The sequence below is a fragment of the Nannobrachium achirus genome (assembly GCF_963921795.1).
Source record: "Nannobrachium achirus genome assembly, chromosome: 7".
Classification (NCBI taxonomy): Eukaryota; Metazoa; Chordata; class Actinopteri; order Myctophiformes; family Myctophidae; genus Nannobrachium; species Nannobrachium achirus.
In genome coordinates, this window is record NC_137816.1 from 61,998,366 (window position 1) to 62,021,199 (window position 22,834).

At 44.0% G+C, this 22,834-nt stretch overlaps 1 protein-coding gene across 1 annotated transcript in view; it reads left to right on the forward strand.

The window, feature by feature from the left end:
• Positions 1–787: 787 nt before the first annotated feature.
• The window catches only part of LOC308288888 (uncharacterized protein), a gene marked incomplete at both ends in the record, with an annotated part of 35,931 nt that continues 13,884 nt past the window's right edge, over positions 788–22,834 (forward strand). Inside the window, 23 exons of the mRNA XM_080730362.1 lie at positions 788–949; positions 2,585–2,710; positions 3,897–3,967; positions 4,546–4,664; positions 5,643–5,734; positions 6,254–6,554; positions 7,786–7,988; positions 8,722–8,847; positions 9,613–9,741; positions 10,607–10,729; positions 11,592–11,727; positions 11,944–12,157; positions 12,740–13,733; positions 14,342–14,548; positions 15,045–15,253; positions 15,862–15,991; positions 16,096–16,479; positions 17,404–17,630; positions 18,120–18,306; positions 18,718–18,831; positions 19,172–19,324; positions 19,665–21,710; positions 22,367–22,475. Of these exons, the coding sequence (XP_080586488.1) occupies positions 788–949; positions 2,585–2,710; positions 3,897–3,967; positions 4,546–4,664; positions 5,643–5,734; positions 6,254–6,554; positions 7,786–7,988; positions 8,722–8,847; positions 9,613–9,741; positions 10,607–10,729; positions 11,592–11,727; positions 11,944–12,157; positions 12,740–13,733; positions 14,342–14,548; positions 15,045–15,253; positions 15,862–15,991; positions 16,096–16,479; positions 17,404–17,630; positions 18,120–18,306; positions 18,718–18,831; positions 19,172–19,324; positions 19,665–21,710; positions 22,367–22,475 (6,562 nt within the window). The remainder of the gene's footprint in view (positions 950–2,584; positions 2,711–3,896; positions 3,968–4,545; positions 4,665–5,642; positions 5,735–6,253; positions 6,555–7,785; positions 7,989–8,721; positions 8,848–9,612; positions 9,742–10,606; positions 10,730–11,591; positions 11,728–11,943; positions 12,158–12,739; positions 13,734–14,341; positions 14,549–15,044; positions 15,254–15,861; positions 15,992–16,095; positions 16,480–17,403; positions 17,631–18,119; positions 18,307–18,717; positions 18,832–19,171; positions 19,325–19,664; positions 21,711–22,366; positions 22,476–22,834) is intronic.

Sequence of the window (22,834 nt, forward strand, 5' to 3'; positions counted from 1 at the left end):
TAGGTTCTATTTGTACACTGTCAGAGTTACAGACTCAACAATGGAACAATTTAGACCCCCATAAAGTACTTACTGCAAGTTTTTGCTATTTTGCAAAAAGAAAGAGATTCTGTAATCTCTCACTGATTTAGACAAAAATGCCTCAAGGTGGTCTGATTGATCAGGAATACTTACTTTATTAAATGTAAACATCACGTGATAAAGTCTAAGGCTAAAAGGATAACACAATATAGTCCTTTCTACAGGACATGTCATTTACCTCCTCTTGTGGTCTCCTGGTAGGTGATTTTTTTCAGGCCAGTTTTGAAAGAAACCAGTGATTTACATCTTTATTCAGGGTCGCCACGGTAATGAAATTCCTGGAAATATTCTGAAATTAGAAAACCCTTTTTCCACTCTGACAAAAAGAACAGGCACAAGCTTACAACTGTAACATGCTGCAGTCAGTGTGATGTGTGTACCGGTAGTTAGCTAGCTTGTAGATCTCATCTGTCCCACACATGACACAAACCTTTGCTGTGCAACCTCTCTCATAGTTATATAATATCGTGTTGTGTGTGTATATGGGCTACTTTATATATAACTTATCGGCTGAATGCTTGTTATTTATAGGCCTGGAAATTTGGTTAAATAATTATATTCTGGAAAAGTTTTGGAAATTCATTGGTAAAATGTGTGGGAACCCTGTTTGTTAGACGATGTCAGGGTGTCACATTTTTAATGCTCCCATCTTGGCTTCTTCCTCTGTTGTCCACATACAGTAGGTTACTTGTAGGTATAGGTCAGGATGAGCTGGGCAGTGGAGGAGTGGAAGGATGGCCTTCCAGCCAAAGCCCTGCAGAAGATCCAGGAGATGGAAGGCCAGCTGGACAAGCTGAAGAGGGAGAGGAGCCAGAAGCAGTTCCAGCTAGACGCGCTGGAGGCTGCCCTGCAGAAGCAGAAACAGAAGGTTATAGGGAATGGGGATTTAAAGTTATACCATGTAACTTTTGTTTATAAAACAAATCTTAAAATTGTCCTAACTGTTAAATCGCTAAAGTTTTAGAACACCCACTCCGTTATTTTCAGCCTCAAAAGCCTTCTCTTTATATGTTTTCTATGAGCCTCAAAAGCCTTCTCTTTATATGTTTTCTATGAGCCGTGAGGGGGGGGGAGGATTTCGCGGCAAAATGACGTCATCATACACTACCGGCCAATCACAGCGAGGGTTATTATTCGCTAGGGCGGCCATATTTGTAGTCTCCCGTGTGTCTCTATACTCGGGTGAACGGTGAAGCATGGGTGAAGGAGTCTGTTTCTCCGGAATGCCTGAACGCACAGGAACCAGGGACCCCTCTAAAGATAGATCTCGGCGAGGTGGAGGCAGACGCGGGGGTGTCCGCGGCGAAAAACGGCCAAAAGACGCGGACGCGACCGAGGTTTGCTATAGAGCTACTGACCACTAGTTGAGCAACTTACACAGTATAGCTTTAAGCCCAGGGTTTACACTTGCAGACCTCTCTCCCTCCCCTCTACCTATCCCTCTCTCTCTTGCTGATCAAGCTCTGGTTGTACACACAAACAGAAACCAGTGCCAACAACTAGGCATGCAACGACTCACGATACGATTCGAATCACAATTCAAGGTTCATGATTTATTTCGATTTCACCTTTTCTTTTCTTACTTTCTTCTTTTTATTCTTTTTTATATGTTTTCAAATAATACAGTAGCAAATGACTGAAATTGTGAAAACTATCAATTTTCCTCTCTTACAAAGATTTTAAGAAAAAAAAATACAAGGCTGTGTTTGTTTTCTCTTATCCTCTTTATACTGTAGCAAATGACTAGTGAAAACTGTTCTCTTACACAAATCTCAAATCTTGTTTTTTAACAATACTGTATCAAAGAATGGCAGCAACAACAACAATGATAATGATTTGCGCTGATGTTGAGCATCTCCAAGTTTGAAATCTGGGCTTGGACTCGTAGAACAAGCACTTTAGATCAGTCGCTGTTTGTTTTGTTTTAATCAGGGGTGTTGTTGCCTGGATTATTCATGAAGCTTTCCCGGAAGATCCCATGATTGGCCGCTAGTTGTGCTGTTTTCCCCCCGCGAGCTACCAAAAAGATTTGTTCTCCACTAGACCCCATTCATTTTCCTCTTTGATTTTCTAACCTTAATAAACATCGTCATACATACTTTATGGTTCCTGTCGCTAGTGAAAAACTGCTTTTCAATTACCATGATATGCGTTTTGTGCAAATATGGTCCTGTTTATGTTAAAATTTATGATAAAGTTGCGGGGGGCGTGGCCAACTAAACTGATCCCAGCCGGCTGTGTTCTTCTTCGTGTGCTGTATTTCGGGAGGCTCCGACCACAACCACATTCTCCCATGTATCCCTGCAGTTGCACGTGACCGTTGGCAGCCAATAGCATTCCTTATGATTCCTGGGGTACCATTCAAACAATGATGGCGACACCCATACAAGGGACAAAAAAAGCGTAATTTTCGCCGCATGGCTTCGCATCGTCCATATTCTTTTTTTTTTTTTTTTACAGTCTATGGTTTTGATCTCTCCTACCGTTCTCCGATCCTTTCCAGGTGGACAGCGAGCGCAGCGAGGCGTCGTCTCTGAAGAGAGAGAACCAGTCGCTGGTGGAGTCATGTGACTCGCTGGAGAAGGCTCGCCAGAAGGTGGTCCACGAGCTGGGGGTCAAGGAGCAGCAGGTCAGAGTTCACCGTCTGGAAGTGGAAGACCTCCCATCAGATTACAGTTGTTGACTTTCATTTTGACCGAGCATGGATTAAAGTTCTCAGTCGCCATGTCTGATTTCAGTCATTTGGATTCCATAGTCAGCATCTATGGAACATGTCACTCAACCGAAAACAGGCCATCTCCAAGCTTACAAGCTGTAGATGGCCTGTTTTCCGTTTGTAGTTATTATAAGATATAAGATTAAGAAGTGGTCAAACGAGCGGTAGAATACGTTCCTTAATGGCCTCTGTTACTTCATAAAACCAAAGCTATAAACTAGGGATCGACCGATTATCGAAACGGGCGATAATCGAAGTCGATATTCATAACATTTATTAATATCGCAAAATATCGATATCGGGAAAAAAAATATATATATATATTTTTCATTTATTTATTTTTTGCATCTTGGTTACTGATTTTCACCGATTTCCTGCTGCGGAATACATTTTTAACGCTATTCTAGTATGTGGCGACTAGATGTGAGCCTCTAGACATTTAGGATGGGAAAAATATATAAATTAATTAACCACTATTTCAAATTGGGGGATACATTTTTTTCTTTTTTTAATTAAAATGCATATCGGTTCATAATAGCGGTTATCAGCCTCTTTGATCACGACTTATCGATATCAAAATCGAACATGAAAATCCCATATCGTTCGACCCCTACTATAAACCCTCAGTTTGCAATTTATTCAGGTGGCTGGCTGTATGGCTACCAAAACATCACAATTCTAAGTACATATTGTGTTAATTGATGCAATGCAGAAGTCTGTAATCGAGAGACTACCTTTCAATTCACACTGGCTGCTGTTACATGGACAATATTTATTCATTCAGAATGAACTAATTCCGAACAGAGATGCATACCCAACTGTTTACATGGAACCTGAATATAATAAAGTCTATTCTGATTCAAACGGTATACTGTATACCACCCCTCCAAACCCGTCCCGAATGAATGGAATATTCTATTCCATTCTGAGGTGTTCACATGAGCTTTTTTATTCTGAATGAGCAGTCATTCTGAATACAAGTGGAATATGTAAACGCTGCCAATGTTTCACAAATGACGACTGCTTTCACAAATCAGTCGTGAGATTTAATGTAGCTTTAATCCATGTGACTGACTGAGGTTCTGTCTCCTGATCCCAGGTCAGCCTCCTGGACGGACAGCTCAGCGCCAGCAAGAGGACCGTGGAGCGTCTGGAACAGGAGCTGAAGAAGTGAGTTAGAGAATCCACTGACGCCAAGGTTTCTGGGTCCACTGACATGTCAGAGAGTCCAAGGCCACCAATTAGTTATGTTTTGACACAGACTTTGATCGAATTATTAAAAACATAAATCTAATAAATAAAGTATTTAGCCTGATTAAAAAATATCCGGTTCACAAGCTCAACACATTATTCTTTAATTTATTTAGACTTTGGAATCTGTTCACATAACGAAAAGGCCAAATTAGGGACACCACAAGTTGAAAGTGGTTAAAAATCAGGACTCATTGGCTGCAGGTACCGATGTTGTTAAAAACTAATGCCCTGCTGTTTTTGTGTTGTGACACAGAGATTTTATTTTTATTTTTTTAACCAGTAAAAAAATAAATGTTACAGCTCTGCCAGTAACGACAAATACATGACAATATAACAATGACAGCCATATAATATCCGTTAAAGACAATACCCACTACCCAGGAAGCTCAAGGAAAAACAGAATCTACAAAGTGACTGATATAAAACTACTGCGTGTTGTTGCTCAACAAGCTTCTGCTGTGTGTTGACAGTGTGTCTCCTCCTTCCCTCCTCAGGAACAAGACTGAGTTGGATCGCACACAGCCGCCCTCTTCCTCTGAGCTGCAGCCCTACACCACGCCACAGAAGAGCTTCCCCACCCCCGCGGCCCCCCCACCCCACAGACAGCAGCACGGTATTTAACTCACTGAACCCTAGCGCGTTTTAAAGTGGAAATCTTTGAGCGGTGGTCACACCGTCTCCTATGCGTGACTGCGTGTGTGTGTGTGTTAGTAACTTTGTAGCATGAGCTGCAATACAGCTGGGTCACCTAGTGGTGTCTCACACACACACACACACACACAGGGCATAGCTTAACGAAATGAACTGCTCATATCCACCGCTCATTTCAAACTTGGTTTGATTTTTAACTCTCATCTTCGCTACTGGGGGTCCCTGGGGCTAAATAGAGAGATGGGGGGTCGGCAGCCAATGCATATCATTTTGGGGATACTTGACATGAAAAGGCTTGAGCACCACTAATATAGCAACGCACTTTTTCCGAATTTTTTTAACTTTAAGCTTAACTCTATGAATGAGCGGGCTTGTCCGTTTATTATATAAACGGACCACGGCCATGATCACAGCCATGATCGAATGGCCGTTTGTTCGTTCTTTACCCTGTCTGACTCTGGGCACTGTGAGCAGATGAGGGGTGTCTACAATAGAAATGGCTCCCGTAACGCTGGTCTCAAATCTCGACCACACATAAACAGAAATGGTGGCGGAATCACTTTTTTGGTTGTTTTTTATGCCTGGATCTAGTTTCTCCATTTCTATGCACTAAACTACTGGTGCGAGCGAGGGACATTTGCGAGCCTCGTTCATTGCAAATAACAGATACGCCTGTATTTGTGGCAGTAAGAGAGTTAGTTAATGGTTTAGAAGACATTTGTAGAATTGGCCCTGAGGTCTTAATAGGTCATCACTCACTGAACCCTGTGTACCTAGTACCTACCTACATACCTGTGGTGTGCGTGTGTGTGTAACGTGTGGTGTGTGTGTTTATGTGTGTGTGTAACGTTTGGTGTGTGTGTAACATGGTGTGCGTGTGTGTGTGTAATGTGTGGTGTGTGTGTTTATGTGTGTGTAACGTTTGGTGTGTGTGTGTTAGACAACAGAATGGAGGAGCTTCAGGACAAATACAACCAGGAAGTGGAAGAGAGGAAGAGACTGGAGTCTGAAGTCAAAGTCCTGCAGGTCAAAGTGAGTAGGGATGGGGCGATTATCATAAAAAAAAACACTCACGATAATCGTATAGTGGAGATTTAATGTATCGTGAAATTGTCCTTCGTCATGCACTGGGATCAATTCACCTTTTATTTGCCGAGCTGCATATCCGGTACCACTTAAACCCTCTATAATTGGTAAAAGGTACTAATAATATATTAAGTATTAAGTAATTTTTTCAAATGTCTTTGCCAAAAAAATAGCCGATCTACAAGCTCACAACGTGTCGCGTTGTGAGCTTGTAGATCTGCTATTTTTTGGCAAATGTTCCGCCCCGGGATCATTTTGGGGATTTGATCATCGCGATAATATCGTAAATCGCCATTTCTTTTGTCGCAATAATCGTGATATGAAATCGTTTATTATTAGTTATTAGTAAATAAAAAAAGATCTCATCCAATGGTGGTCAGTGGCCCAAATGTGAATAAATAATGAACCTTGATGTGAAAAAGCTTGAGAACCCCTGCTCTAACGTATTTGGCCCGTCTCTCCTAGCTGTTGAACCAGTCGTCGGTCAGTGTCAGTCACAGGGACATCGCTGCCCGGCAACAGGCCGGATCTGCCATATTTCCATGGCAACAGCCGGGCGACGCCCCCCAGGGCCGCCAGTCCCAGGCGGGCGTCGCCATGGAAACACCTGCCAAGAGGCGGGGCCAAGGGTCCTCCTCCCTCTGGAGCGCCCACGAGGAGACGCCAATCAAACAGCACGGCCAGCGAATGAGCTCGTCCGTGGTGACGCAGAGCCCCGGGGGTGGCTCCTCCCATCAGATGGATCAACTCCGGTCTCTGAATCAAGGTGAGTTTAATGAGCCAAAGAGTCCCACTGTCTGAACTGTGTGAGTAGTACACTGGTAGTGTACAGGCCAGTCCACAGCAATGCACTGTCTGAACTGTGTGAGTAGTACACTGGTAGTGTCTGAACTGTGTGAGTAGTACACTGGTAGTGTACAGGCCAGTCCACAGCAATGCAACTCCTTGCAACATGTAACTACTTGCAGGAGTAGTTCACCTCCAAAATGACTTATTTTCTATTGATTTCTCTCCCCAAAGGAGACTTGAGTTCAATAATACTTTTTAGTTTTTGTTGCATCGAGAAGCCAATCATTTGAGGACACTCTTTCTTTTGTAGGTCGATTGATTCCAGATCCATCCGGAATCAATGGGGGTACATTTATTACAATCAAATTATTGGCTTAGGAATGTGACAAAAAAACAAAAAAATATGTCTCCATGGCGTGAGTAATCGATTGAAAATAGTCATTTTGGGGGTGATCTAATCCTTTAAAGCTGTTTAGTTGCAAGGAGTTGCAGCTACTGTAGTTAGCCTTGGTGTGGTTTAGTCATTAGTCGGTGGTTCCCAGACTGGGGGTCCCCAAATTATTTTGGGGGATCCCCAGATGTTTAGCTTAATGTGCAACATTGTTTTCTCACCCAGCAGAACCAACATACTGTACGGTACAAGTGTGTATGGGGGGGGGGGGGGGGGCCCGATTTAAAATATGATTATTTTGGAGGGTCGCAGCCTGAAGTGTGGGAACCCTTGGTGTAAGTTATATCATTGTTTTGATTAACAACCCAATAAAATGTAACAATTTGTACATTCTGTAACGAAATTCCAAATGTTGAAAGCTGTGTTGTTTTCACCCGATGAAGGAATAGTGGATTCAGCAAAGCCCAGAAATACCCATATATGTGTCTCAAAGAATAGTGTTTTTTGGCAATCCACAGAAAATAGTAGATTGGCTGTTTTTGACTTGGGGTTAAAATAAAAGAGGAATACAAAAATGGCCTTCGAAAAAATGTCTGTCCTAAGATGTTTGTCCTAGTCTCAACTCATAGTAATGAAACGTGTGTGTGTGTGTGTGTGTGTGTGTGTGTGTGTGTGTGTGTGTGTGTGTGTGTGTGTGTGTGTGTGTGTGTGTGTGTGTGTGTGTGTGTGTGTGTGTGTGTGTGTGTGTGTGTGTGTGTGTGTGTGTGTGTGTGTGTGTGTGTGTGTGTGTGTGTGTGTGTGTGTGTGTGTGTGTCAGAGCTGCGAGGCCGTGTCTCAGAGCTGGAGAGCAGTGTGTCCAGCCAGGAGAAGGAGCTCCGTGGCCAGGCCTCCAGGCTGCAGGAGCTGCAGTCTCAGCTGGACCAGACCCGCAGGGAGCTGGCCGACCGGGACAGAGACCTGGGCAAGGCCTGGCAGGAGGTCAGCCAGCTCTCTGACAGACTGCAGCAGACTGAGGCCAAGGTACGCATGGATGGATGGATGTTAGTTCTCAGTCGCCACCGCTGATTTCAGTCATTTGGATTCCACAGAAGCCAGCATGGCTCAATATGTTTCCCAAGCAGTGGGTCACGGACCATGGCAATTTCTTTTTATTTTTTATTTTTTTATGATTTTTTGGGGGGCTTTTTATGCCTTTACCGACAGACAGTAGATCGACAGGAAATGGGGGAGAGAAGGGGAGGGACACGCAGCAAACCTGGGTCAGGCTCGGGAATCGAACCAGCGACCTGCTGCAGGCTACACACAGCCTATGTTTATGCGCTTGGACCAGTAGGCCATCGGGGGCGCAACCATGGCAATTTGTATGGGTCACAACTGGAGTAAAAATCCAATTTCCTTTTCCTACATTTGAAATAAATGAATACATTTAAATAAAATGTTTATACAACAGACAAATCTAAGAAATTCCATAAATAAAAAATAACTAAGAAGTAGAGACATCATCATTTTATATATTGTGTTTATTGTTTAGGAAACATTTCTAGTGGGGGGGGACTTGGCCATATACACTTCTTTCAGTTAAATTAGGTACACCTCTGCTATACCACTGCTTCTCAACCTTTTTGAATTTGAATGATGACATTTGATAAACCAATAAGCCTGTGGTTTTACCATTTTACAACGGCTTAAGAGGCGTAGGAAGGAAACTCGCAGGCCTCGTGTGGCTTATTCTAAAATGTTGTATTGCTTTTAGTGTTCCTCGGCAGAGCAGAAGCTGAAACAGGTGACGGAGGAGATGAGCTGCCAGAGACACAACGCTGAGAGCTGCAAGAGAGCCCTGGAGCAGAAGGTCAAAGACCAGGAGAGGAACAGCCAGAAGGTAAAGACAGCAGGACACTCTGGGTCTGATTCACTAAACTGGCCGTACTGTAAATTACATGTACATAATAGAGGTACATGTAAGGAGGGTCTATTTTCTCTAAGCAAAAACGAACGTGCAATGCAATTCATTAAGCGGCGTGTAAGTCCCTGAAATGTAATAAAATCAGAAGCGTGTTCCCGTACCATAGAAAGTGTAAATCCTGACTCAGAACTTTGTAGTCTGCCACAAGCATGGAAAACGGGCAATGGTAGACTGGGGGCTCCGTTCATTAAAGGACGTCTTGGTTGTTTTCACAACAAGGGTTCATATTTTAGATTGTAATTAAAGAATATAAAAGATGGGTGTTAAAATGTTTGTATTTACTTCTTTCTATTGTTTCAGACATTTTAATAATTTTGATTTCAGTGGCTGGGGGCATGCATACAAGTGGCTAAATATGTCTTTTTACACAGAATAAGCCCATTCCCAAGATACAACGCAACCTTTCATGGTTAGATGTGACTTATGGGGGCTAGTATTGTTACTGTAAATAGCAATAAAGAAATTGCTGGCTTATTGTGTCTAAAAAGACATATTTAGCCACTTGTACACATGCCCCCATGCGTATGTATGCCCCCACGTTTTAGCATGCTAAACGTGATAAACCGATAGAACAAAGTAAATGAAAACATTTTAACACTCACCTTTTCTTTTCTCTAATTACAAAAGCTGTCCTTTAAGCGTCGGTGCACCGGGTACAATGTATTTGTTGTTGTTGTGTAGGAGCTGGCCCAGCTGCAGAGCTCCCAGCAGGCTCTGGAGCAGCAGTGGAACCAGAGCAGAACCAAGCTGAGCCAGGAGCTCCAACAGGCCAAGACAGAGTCCAGTCGACTGAAGGCCGATCTGGAGAAGGTAAGAGACTTCTACTGCACCGGTCCTAAGCAGACATTCATTATGCCAACAAACAGAGACAGAAAAGTTTAAATGCACTTATGACCCAAGCTAGGTGTTACATGGACTCCCTCCTTCACACTCCCTAAACAGCCATGCCACACAGGTTTATAATCCTGATTTATTCTTATGTTTAAGATAAAAATCATGACGTGTATTACCTCAGGGTGGGATCATAAAAGCCTAAATACAAAACAAACATTTTATTAACTAACAAAGGAAACCAACAATACAAATATATAATCTAACAAAAACGGAGGACAAAACTAACCCTACACACACACACAGATCTTTAACCCATGGCAATTCTAAAAGCAAGACAGAATGCTGGTGTTTGAAGCCTGTCTAGGAGGAAGACATCTGTGTGCTGGTGACAGCCTTCTTTATAGTTGAGCCCATCGTCACAGGAGCTGAGCCAATCGTCAGCCTGGTTCCACCTAAGAGTTATTATCTGGTAGTCAATAATCAGCCACTCACACACACCAAGAAAGACAATAATACACAGCGCAAAACCACAGAGTGAAATATATACACACGACCCCAAGGGTCATAACGGCAGTATTACCAGTCAGTGAGTCGCCATGGATATGGTTGCTGACACATGCAGGAGTGTTTATTTTTGATCATGCAGCTGTTTTATTGTCTGTTATTTTCACCAGAGAACCATCAGAGATCAGCCTGTTTTTAATAAATCTCAAACTACTTAAATTCTTCCTTTCCTCTTTACCTCTCCTCGACTCCTCTCTCCATTTTCTCCTCTTTCTCCCCATCTTCTCTCCTCTCTGCTCCTGTTTCCTCCTTCCGTCCATCTGTCCTTGTGTCCCAGATGTCCGTCCAGAAGGTTCAGGTGGACAGGGAGTTGGAGGAGCACAGACAGAAGGTGTTGAGGACTGAGCAGAGCGTTCAGGCGGGCCAGGCCAGAGAGCAGGACCTCCGGCACAAGATGGAGGTACGTTTCAACAACAACTACCAGGACCTGGAGCAGTTAAACACTCCTTTAACCACTTAACCCATTTAGAGCTGGAGCAACTTTAACCATTATTTTATGCTTAAATAGCAGATATACAAGCTCACAGTGAATATAGCTTTTTTAGACATTTGTAACTCAAATATTTGCTTCTGGTGGGTCCCTGATACGTAATATTTCGAGATGGGGGTCCACGGCCAAATACATTTATCGGGGGTCGTTGACATGAAATGTTTTGAGAACCACTGACGATAGAAACATGAGTGTAAAAAAAAAGAATCGGGTCAATATATTCAAATACTTGAATGCGAGCTTGTAGATCTTCTGAGTTATTTTTGTTAAAATAAGTGTTAAAAATAGTGTTTTTTGTTCTGTAACAGGGTTCTTCCCATCTCTCATGATCTTTAGTAAACAATATTTGTTCAGGTCAGGATGTCAAGTTCATACATTTGGGAGAAAGAACAAGACAAGTGAAATTGGAAGTGATGAAACGAACAAACAAAAAAGCAGACAAAATTTAACCTGGAGCAATATGAAATTAAAACTGATACTTGGGGTTCTGTCTTGTGATTGGATGAAATTGGTATGCCGACATGAAAATGTATTTTACTAAAGCGATGGGGAGACCTGTTGCTGAACTAATACTTTAGCTGTCGGTCAAAATAAACGGTTTGGCTTGTGAGCTTTAAATCGGCAGTTTTGTTTTTAAAGAATGGCAAAGATCTTCAGACATTATTGCCTATGATGACCAGCCCAAAAACAGGGATGCAAGGGTGATGGTGGTTCATGTGACATCTTCTCTCTCTCTCTCTCTCTCCCTCTCCCTCTCCCTCTCCCTCTCCAGGACCTTCAGAAGCAGAAGAACAGTGTGAGTGTTCAGTTGGACCAGAGCAACAGTCAGCTGTCTCGCCTGGAGGATGAGAAGAAGACCTCAGAGCAGAGCCTCAAGCGCACCCAGGCCCTGATAGACGATCTCAAGGGTAAGCTATAGTTTAGTGCAATAGAGCCGTGGTTTTCACAACCCTTCTCATGTCAAGGTCCATTATTTATTTGGCATTTGAGCCACGGACCACCGTTTGACGATATTTCATGCTGTATTGATGTGGTACCATAGGAGAGATATTAATTAACAGGTAAAGCGTCTATCAAACAACAATTTTCTGATTCATTGCTTTGTGTTTCATTTTGTTCTCTAGCTAAATGTGAATCTCAGGCAGAGGAACTGAAGCTTCTCGCTTCTAAACTGGACCAGCAGTCTCGCTCCTCAAGCCAAGAGGTGGACAACCTGAAGAAGTCCTTGAGCTCCTCAAACCAGGAGGTGGACAACCTGAAGAAGTCCGTGAGCTCCTCAAACCAGGAGGTGGACAACCTGAAAAAGTCCCTGTGTGATGCAGAGGCTAAAGGCAGCAGGTTGGTACAGGAGGAGAAGCACAACCACACCTTCATCTTCTGTTGGTTGCTTGTTTCGGGCAGAGTTTAAATCTCAATTTGGGTTCCGTTTTCCTGATACGCCACCAAGTATCATAAAAGCTGCCGATACTGCCTAATAATATCCAATAAAAGTGGTACAATCTCAAACCTTTTAATTGCAAGGACCCCCATATCTCTGAGAGTGTACAAATGGAACCACATGGACCCTTACAGGTCCATGTGGTCTCATTTGTACACTGCTGGAGTTGCAGACCTGTAAGGGTAGATTTGGAACCCCCTCAAGGAACCCAGATTGTCCCTGGACTTAGAAAATTACACAATGGTATCAGTTCGGTACTCGGTATGGACGACACACAAGTCATGGGTATTGGTAGCGGGAAGGAAAAGATCGGTACATGTTCGCGAGTGGTTGGATGGGTTGTCTGAATAGATTCAATCAGTCTATATATAGACGGTAACCTTTCCTACCAAGTGTTCCCTGGAAATCAATAACATGGCAGGTCTTTTTCTTAAGCTGATTCTGCATCTCCTTTACATTATTTATCTATCCATCTACTCAAGGACTTTGAGTGAACTGCAGGACCAGAAGAACGAATCCCAACAGCTCTCCAACCAGAACCAGGAATTGCAGACCAGTCTGGCCTCCAGTCAGAAGAACAACCAGGAACTGCAGACCAGTCTCACCACCAGTCAGAACCAGTTCACTGAACTGGAGAAGAATCACCAGGAAGTCCAGACCAGTCTGGCCTCCAGTCAGAACCAGTTGACTGAACTGGAGAAGAACCACCAGGAAGTCCAGACCAGTCTTGCCTCCAGTCAGAACCAGTTGACTGAACTGGAAAAGAACCACCAGGAACTTCAGAACAAGTTGACCGAACTGGAGAAGAACCACCAGGAACTTCAGAACCAGGTGACCGAACTGGAGAAGAACAACCAGGAACTCCAGACCAGTCTCACCACCAGTCAGAACCAGGTGACCGAACTGGAGAAGAACAACCAGGAACTCCAGACCAGTCTCACCACCAGTCAGAACCAGGTGACCGAACTGGAGAAGAACAACCAGGAACTCCAGACCAGTCTCACCACCAGTCAGAACCAGGTGACCGAACTGGAGAAGAACAACCAGGAACTCCAGACCAGTCTTGCCTCCAGTGAGAAGAACAACCAGGAGCTGCAGACCAGTCTTGCCTCCAGTCAGAGCCAGTTGACCGAACTGGAGAAGAACAACCAGGACCTGAAGAACCAGTTCACTGAACTGGAGAAGAACCACCAGGACCTGAAGAACCAGTTCACTGAATTGGAGAAGAACAACCAGGAACTCCAGACCAGTCTCGCCTCAAGTGAGAAGAACAACCAGGAGCTGCAGACCAGTCTGGCCTCCAGCCAGAGCCAGTTGTCCGAGGTGGAGAAGGCCCACCAAGAGCTGCTGGAGTGGAGAACCCAGAAGGAGGGTGTGATCAACAACACAGAGGCCGTGCAGAGAGACCTGAACGAGAAGATCAGTGAGTTGGAGAAGAGCCTGGAGCTGCAGGACCAGGCCAGCCTTCAAATAAAGGTAATGTTTTGCAGCACCTTAAAAAAAAGTTCTCAATACATAATGAAGATCTGCTACTTTTGATGCTGTTGTGTGACGCTGTAGTGTGATCAAGTAGGACATTCATTTACGGAAAAAAAACACGACGTTTAAATACAGGGATAAGAGTTTTGTGTCCTACAGCAACGATATGTTGACAATAGTATAGGAAAACGAGTGCTAAACAGTGATGGGTCCTTCGTGAGTGATTTGTTCAAAATAACTAGTTCCTTACTGTGAACGTGAACACACTCTTTCACTTCCTGAAAACTGTTATGTTCACGCTTCTGTTCATACATCCCGTCCTCTCCCTTGGCACACAGGACGGGATGGTGGGCTGTACACATGATGTAATAAAAACGCTCCCGCGATAGTGTTTTCTGCGTTACTGAACGGAGAACGTGAACAAATCATTTGAACGGATCATTGTTGTGAACATGAACGAAATTGTTCATTCACTGAAATAAACTGTTTTGCCCACCACTACTAGACAGTGTGGAGAGCTCCTTTCATGCTGTTACTTGGAAAACATTCTTTATTTTTTTGCTTCTAACCCCTGGCATGTTCTGCTGTGTTCTCCTGGGGTGCAGGAGCATGTGTCCAGCCTGGAGGAGGAGAAGGCCGGTCTGCTGAGTACCGTGGACTCCCTGAAAGGAGAACTCCTCATCAAGTGCACCGATCTGGAGGAGAAGAGCCACCAATATGAGCAGCTCCATGTGGAACTGTCAGAGGCCCGACACAAACACTCCAAAGACCTGGAGAACGTGCGCTTGCAAGTCACACAGCTCGAGGCACAGGTAGGGACTGTCACCATCATGGCGTTTTACTTGACTATTTATTTTATCTCAAATAATTTGTGATTAACGATTCAATTGTGTGTCTGTCAACAAATAAGAACTAGACTAAAATGTTAGGGAGGGACTAGTGGAGAAGAGATCCAGTAAAACTAAAGACAAGTGATTTTATGTTTGGTTGCGCTCGGGTGTTGCACTCTGAAAATAGCAGATCTAGAAGCTCTGCGACACGTTGTGAGCTTGTAGATCGGCTATTTCCAGCATGCAACCAAGTGTAAAATCACCATCGAAGCCTGCCAAAAAATACCTATTTGTCGACAAAATCAACTGTAGATTTAATCAACTAAAATCTTATGATTTTAGACGACTAAAACTAGACTAAAAGTAAAACATTTCAAACTACAAAAATATTAAATCAAATTTGACTGAAAACAAAATAAAAAATGTACGTTAAAATCGAACCCCTGTATTTTTCTCTTCTTTCCATGTGAACAATCAGGTGAGGGATGTGGAGGCCCGTTTGGCCCAGGAGGTTGCCCGGGCAGAGCGGGCAGAGAAGTCCACCTCTGAGCTGCAGGAGCAGCACCAGACGGTGTGTGAGCTGGTCTGCTCCAAAGACCAGCTGATAGACATGAGCCAGGCAGAGGTGGCACAGCTCCGCGACACACTGACCCAACTCACTGCACAGCAAGAGGAGCAATACACCAGGTTAGTATTATCTTATATATAAAATTCTTGTAAAGGCCACGCCCACTCGCAGCCGGTCTCACTCATAGGCACTAGACAGACTGCAGAGTGCAGACACGACCTGTCCCTGTCCTGACTCATTTATTCACCATGGCGTCCTGACGTCGCCATGGTGAATAAACCTCCCAGCCTGTGTGTGTGTGCGTGCGTGCGTGCGTGCACGCAACAGCAAGACAACCCTTGCTGTCTGTGTGTCCTTTCCACGGCTCAACGCACCAAAACATTGCTCCACTCCATGAAAGAGTAGAACCAACGGCAGCTGAACTGCATTTGATATCAATGTTGTGTAACTGCTAACTGCGTCTTCTATAGTGAGTATAGTGCGAAGTCTGCGAACACTGGGATGAATTTCGAAATTCTAGTTATTATTACAACCTCTAGTCTAGACAGACTGACCCAAGCAGATTATTATCCCATTTAGACCTGAGGCCGATTCTAAAAATGTCTTCTAAATGTATTTCCATATCAGTGGTGCTCAAACTTTTTAATGTCAAGGACCCCTAGAATTATATGTATTTGAACGCGGACCCCCATCTCAAAATATTTTGTTCTCTGTTCTCGTCTCTCAGGCTGAACGAGGAGAAGGCTGCGGCCCTCAGACACTGTGAGGAGACGTTAACAGCCAAGAACCTGGAGGTGGAACAAGTCAAACTCGGTGTGGAGAAAGTTCAGCAGGAGTTCCTGTTTGCTAAGGATCAGGTCAGTGCAACAAGATCATGCCTTCCAGACTGTCTTTGAAATGAGCGAACCTTTCTCTCGAAGTGAGTGTGACGTTGAGTTTTAACATCATTTCCTTCATCCAGGTTACGTCGTTGGAGTCCCTCCTGAAGGTGCAGAGGGGTCTGACCGCAGAGCTCCAGGGCCAGGTCCAGACCCTCACCTCCAACTTGGAGGAGCAGAGGAGAGCCCTGGAGGCTTCCTCAGAAGAGGTCCATACCCTGACCTCCAGCCTGGAGGAGAATTCCAGGGCCCTGGAGGCCTCCTCAGAAGAGGTCCATACCCTGACCTCCAGCCTGGAGGAGCAGACTAAGGCCCTGGAGGCCTCCTCAGATGGCCTCAGGCGGGCTGAGGAGGAGCTGGGAGCGCTGCAGGTGCAGGTCCAGGAGAAGGAGGAGAACATCTCCACTTTGGAGAAACTCAAAGCTGAGCTGGAGCTCAAAGTTCAGCAGATGGAGGAAGAGGCGGAGGTAAAGTACCACTGCTTTGTTGTGTGGCATTAATGCTTTTTATTGTGTTCCATGATGTGGTTATTGTTAATTAATGTTTAGGGCTGCGACGGTCAATTATCTTCTCGGCAATTATTCTGTTGATTACTTTCTTTTGATCAATCGAATAACCAAGTAGCAAGTGTTTATTTTTTATTTTTATTATTGTTAAAAAGCAACACGCATTCTAATAGATTTTTTTGTTAATCGACGAAATTGATGAGTCTGATCCTATTCACTCTGAGCTAACGTGGACAGTTAGTGTAGGCAGATGGGCAGACGCGGCGAATCTCTCCGCGAGTCTCTGGCCAATAGCATGTGTTCTCCTCCCCCACCCCCCTCTGCTCCTCTGCTCAGTGCAGAGAACGCTGCTGCGTCATGACGTCAACACATTCGGTGCGACGCTCTCTGCACTCTGATTGGTTAGGGAAATTCTACACTTCCTACCACAGTGATCATAACGCGATCGCCCGCCCAGGCTTCTTTTTCTTACGATCGCCAAAAGAAGCCTGGGTTTCCGTCGAGGCTAGATCCTATTTTACTCTTCGTAAATAGCCGATCTCCAAGTTGAAACATGTCGCAAGTTTCAGAAGCGATGCGTCGTGACCTTGTTTAAAATCTTAACATTTACATTTTGCATTTTCATTTCTGCTAAGCAGCAAGTTATATTTGCTTAAACGATCTTGATTTATATTAGGATAAAATCGTGCGACTGTAAAGACGAAACCATAGTGTAGAGGAGACTTCACATCCGCTCAATATATTACTCATGATCAGAGCTGCCGTTGCTCCAGACTGTATGACGGAAGCATTTGAACATTTTTTGAGGCAACAGTCTGGCCACGAGAGAGACCACTACCTGACTAACAACTAAATCAACTGATTCAGAGTCTCCAGCGTTCCCAGGCAGAGGAGAAAGACAATCTCCTGGGACAGATCTCTTCTCTGCGAGAGGAACTCGTCGCCAGTAAGTCTGCAGCAGAGACGCTTCCTGCCTTGAGGAGTGAGCTGGACACGGTCAACCAGGCCTTCAATGACCTCCAGAAGTCTAAGGACGCTCTGGAGACGACCCTGGAGGAGAAACGTAGCCTGGTGTCCGCTCTGGAGAGAGACGTCCAAGAGATCAACGATAGGTAGGCCTGTGATAATATTATATAATAGCCTGATCGCAATTATTTGAGAAGATCAGCTATTTTTAGCGTTATCGTCAGAATCTTTCCCATTCATGCATAAATGAATTAAGATGTTAAAATGTGCAGAAATACTTGATCTGCAAGTGCACAACTTGTGTTGTGAGCTTGTAGAACAGCTATTTTGTCTGTTTCTGCACATTTTTATAATGGCTAGTTTTGATCTGTATTATTATTATTATTATATCATTATTATAATTATTTGATTATTGGTTCCACTCATTGTAAGTCATTTCTGTGTGTATTTATGTTTTTCGTTTTATCTACTGTGTGCAGTTTTTGTTTAAAAAGCCCTAAAAATCTAACCGAAAAGTCATTTTGATGGGTATTTTATGTTGTTTTATGCAAAAAACAACAACAATTAAATCATTAATCACAATGAATCGTCAACTAAAAATGTCTTGCCTCATGACACCCCTATCAAATCAACAGACTGAACAGAGAGGCAGAGAACCACGTGTTGGAGCTGAAGAACTCCCTCAACCAACTGAAGAACCTGGAGGACCAGCTGGAAGCCGCCAAGCTGGCAGAGAGCGCCGCCCAGCGAGAGCTGTTCTCTCGTCATAGCGAGGTCAAGACGCTGAAGAGCACGCTGTCTGCTGCCTCCAGCGGCCTGGAGGTAGGGATGGGACGATAATCATTACGATCGTTTATCGTGATAAAAAAAAAAACACACAATAATCGTATCGTGGAGGCTTACATTTATCGTGAAATTGTCCTCCGTGGTGCTCTGGAATCAATTACCTCTTATTTGCTGAGCTGGATATCCGGTACCATTTAAACCTTCTATACGGTAATTGGTCGAACAGACCTGGAAATGACGTACTCGATACAGTCTTTTTTCATTCTCTACAAAATCTTTTTGCCAACAAATAGCCGATCTACAAGCTCACAATTTGTAGATCTGCAAATTTTTTGGCAAATGTTCCGCACCAGATTATGTGCCGATAATATCATAAATCGCTATTTCTTTGGTCATCGTAATCGTGACATGAAATGTTCATAATTATGGTCCCATCCCTGCCTGCAGGACAGAGACTCCAAGATCAAGAGTCTGAAGGAGAAGCTGAACACGGCTGAGGCGGAGCAGAACAAGGCGTCAGACTCCCTCAAGGAGAAGAGCGTCTCCATGCACAAGATCAAGGTGTGCACAATGGTTTTGTAAAGCAGTGGTGCTCGAAGTCGGTTCCCGACGAGGACCACGCCTGGGGTTCTTGGGGTGGTTGCAACAGTTGAACCACTTGAACCCTATTTTATACTTTGGCTGTTCAAAAATGGCACATCTGAGCCTCTAGATATGCTATTGTTGAAATAATCTTGAATTGTGGAAACATATTGCGCAACATCGTTCAAATGGAGGTCCACATCGGCCAAACCATTATTTGGAGGTCCTTGACAATCTCTCTTTCTTTTCTTTTTGACTCTTGACTTTAGTATGTTTAGAAATAATGTCCAAATAATATGTCTGATGTGTTTCTATGCAGGTCCAGATGGAGATGTTACAGATGGATCTGGAGGACAACGAGACGGCTATGAACGCCCTGGAGAGTCAGCTGGAGGAGCTGAATGGAACCGTATGTTCTCTGGAGGCCCAGAGGGCTGCCATGGAGGCCCAGGTGGAGGACAGTCAGGCCCAGGTACAAACCTGTTGATATAGAGCACTGTTATTTAGTTTAACATTTAAAACAGGTTATTTTAAAAGATCCTAAGACAAATTATTGTCTTTAGGAATGTGACAAAATAATTAAAATATTATTGAACTCAAGTCTTAGAGGCGAGTAAATCAATAGAAAAAAAAAGTCATTTTTGGGGTGAACTATTCCTTTTAAGTCGATCAGATGAGTGGTTCTCCAGAACCAGCCTGTTCCGAACCGCACACTTTAAGATGTACAGATCAAAATTAACACATTGAAATATTTTTTATTTGAGAAGTTCACTTTCATCAAAGTTCTTCTAAATCCTGAATGCTTGTTTCAGGTTTCTGTCTTGGAGGCCCGGCTATTAGACGTCCAGTCCCAGAATTCCATCCTGGAGTCTCAGTTTGTCACTGCCAGAGAGGAGCTGATGGAGAGGACCATTGAAGAGTCCAACAAAGTGAATCTCCTTCAGGAGAACGTCGCTGTGCTGGAGTCTAAACTGAACAAGCTGACCGAAGAGAATCGGCAGGAAACCGAGGCGAGGATAGAGTTAACTGAGAAACAAGTCCAACTTGAGGCGAATCTAATCCTAGTCAATCATGAGAAAAATGAGTTGGCGACTAACCTTGGTCAAATAACAGAGGAGAAGGTTCAACTGGAGACTCGCTTGAATCGGCTAACCGAAGAGAAGATCCAACTGCAAGCTGGCATGGACCATGTCACTGCAGAGAAGGTCCAATTACAAGCTAGTGTTGACCGCGTCACTGAAGAGAACTCCCAACTTCAAGCTAGTATGGATCACGTCACTGAAAAGATGGTCCAACTGCAAGCTAGTGTCAACCACATCACTGAAGAAAAAGTCCAACTACAAGCTAACATGGATGACATCACAGAAGAAAGAGTGCATCTACAATCTAGTCTTGACCACTTGACCGAAGAGAAGGACCAACTACAAGCTAGCATGGACCATGTCACTGCAGAGAAGGTCCAATTACAAGCTAATCTTGACCGCGTCACTGAAGAAAAGGTCCAATTACAGGCAAGAATGGATCACATCACTGAAGAGAACTCTCAACTTCAAGCTAGTATGGATCACGTCACTGAAAAGATGGTCCAACTGCAAGCTAGTGTCAACGACATCACTGAAGAAAAAGTCCAACTACAAGCTAGCATGGATGACATCACAGAAGAGAGAGTACATCTACAAGCTAGTCTTGACCACTTGACCGAAGAGAAGGTCCAACTACAAGCTAGCATGGACCACGTCACTGCAGAGAAGGTCCAATTACAAGCTAATCTTGACCGCATCACTGAAGAAAAGGTCCAATTACAAGCTAGAATGGACCGTGTCACTGAAGAGAACTTGAAACTTCAAGCTAGCATGGATCACATCACTAAAGAGAAGGGCCAACTACAAGCTAGTCTCGACCACATCACTGAAGAGAAAGTCCATATACAAGCTAGTCTTGACCACTTGACTGAAGAGAAGGTCCAACTACAAGTTAGTCTCGACCACATCACTGAAGAGAACTTGAAACTTCAAGGTAGCATGGATAACATGACTAAAGAGAAGGTCCAACTGCAAGCTAGTCTCGACCACATCACTGAAGAGAAAGTCCATATACAAGCTAGTCTTGACCACTTGACTGAAGAGAAGGTCCAACTGCAAGCTAGTCTCAACCACATCACTGAAGAGAACGTCCAACTACAAGCTAGCATGGACCATGTCACTGCAGAGAAGGCCCAATTACAAGTTAATCTCGACCACATCACTGAAGAAAAAGTCCAACTACAAGCTAGCATGGATCACATCACTAAAGAGAAGGGCCAACTACAATCTAGTCTTGACCACATCACTGAAGAGAAGGTCCAGCTACGAGCTAGCCTTGACCACTTGACTGAAGAGAAGTTCCAATTACAAACTAGCATGGACCTCGTCACTGCAGAGAAGGTCCAATTACAAGTTAGTCTCAATCTCATCACTGAAGAAAATGTCAAACTACAAGCTAGCCCTCATGCAAGCCCAAGCCAGGAGTTCCTCCAGCAGCGCTGTGAGAAGTCTGAACACACAGAGACTAAAGTCATGGAACTTAGTGGTAAGTGCTCCCAGCTCCAGTGTGACCTGGACGAGAGCCAGATGGTCACCCAGTGTGACCTGGACGAGAGCAGACAGACGGTCAGCCAGCTGGAAGAGGAGCTGCGGACGCTGCGCTCCCAGCTGGATGCCCTGACCTCCGACCTCTCGCTGAGGAAGGAGCTCAGCGCTGAGCTGGACGCTAAAGTTCACCACCTGGAGGCCGAGGTCCGGGCAGCCCAGGGCAGGGGAGAGGAGATGACGGACAGGCTGAACGTCGCCCTGACACGGAAGGAACAACTCACCGACCAGGTAGAAATATTGGTTGGTAGTTGGCAGACATTTTATAAGAGATGTATTCTTTTATGTATTTTAAAGTGGATACTCTTCTGAAAATGTCATGTGGCTAAATGTGATTGGCGCCAGGAGGACCCATTAAGCATTTATTCAGATTGCTTTCAGATTTTGCACATTTGTTTTTCTTTTGATAAAGCATGGGTCAAAACATCGATTAATCAGGTTGTCTAGGTAGGATTCTACCGTGCAGACTGGGCTCCTTGAAATGACAAATGTTGAGAAACTCTCCAGTTGTTGGACCGGCTGTAGTAACGGAATGACTTAAACTCTACAACGTACAAGTGGCTTAATAAGTCTTTCTAGACACAATAAGCCGTCAATTTCTTTATTACTATTTTACAGTCAGTAGCATTACTAGCACCCATAAGTCACATCTGCGCATGAACGATTGTGGTGTATCTTGGGAATAGGCTTGTTGTGTCTAAAAATACATATTTAGCCACTTGTACACAATGCCCCCATCCACATTTTAACACTCTTCTTTTCTCTAATTACAATCTAAAATATGAACTCAAGTTGTCCATTAACGCAGCGCTGTGTGTTCATAACCTAGGTGTGTGAGCTGTCCTGTGTTCTCATAATGTGAGCTGTACTGTGTGTTCATAACGTAGGTGTGTGAGCTTTCCGAGGAGAAGGAGGATCTGACGCTACAGCTGCAGACGGCCACATCCCAGCTGTCTGATGCCATGGAGAGGCCAGAAGGTGTGGAGGGGGAAACGGGTAAATATGGAGCTGGAGGACACTTAACCTTCTGAACACTTTTAAGATTGTCTGGTTATTATTTTAAGATTGGAGCATTTGAAGTGGTCAAACCAGCATCTTCCATAAAACCCTAATGGTCTCTAATGGTATTTTATAAAAGCAAAGGTTACAGCCTAAATCTGTGATTTATTCACCTGGTTGGCAGTATGTTGGACAGCTGGAACAATATTCCTAAAACAGCATCACTTTTTACACGTTGTGTTAATTGTTTAGGAAACAGCGCTAGTGTGGGGCGGCTCCTTTCACACCGTTTCACCAATCGCACATAAGGTCTTGGCCGTACAACGTGTTTTTCAGTCGTGAGGTTTTATTTTTGC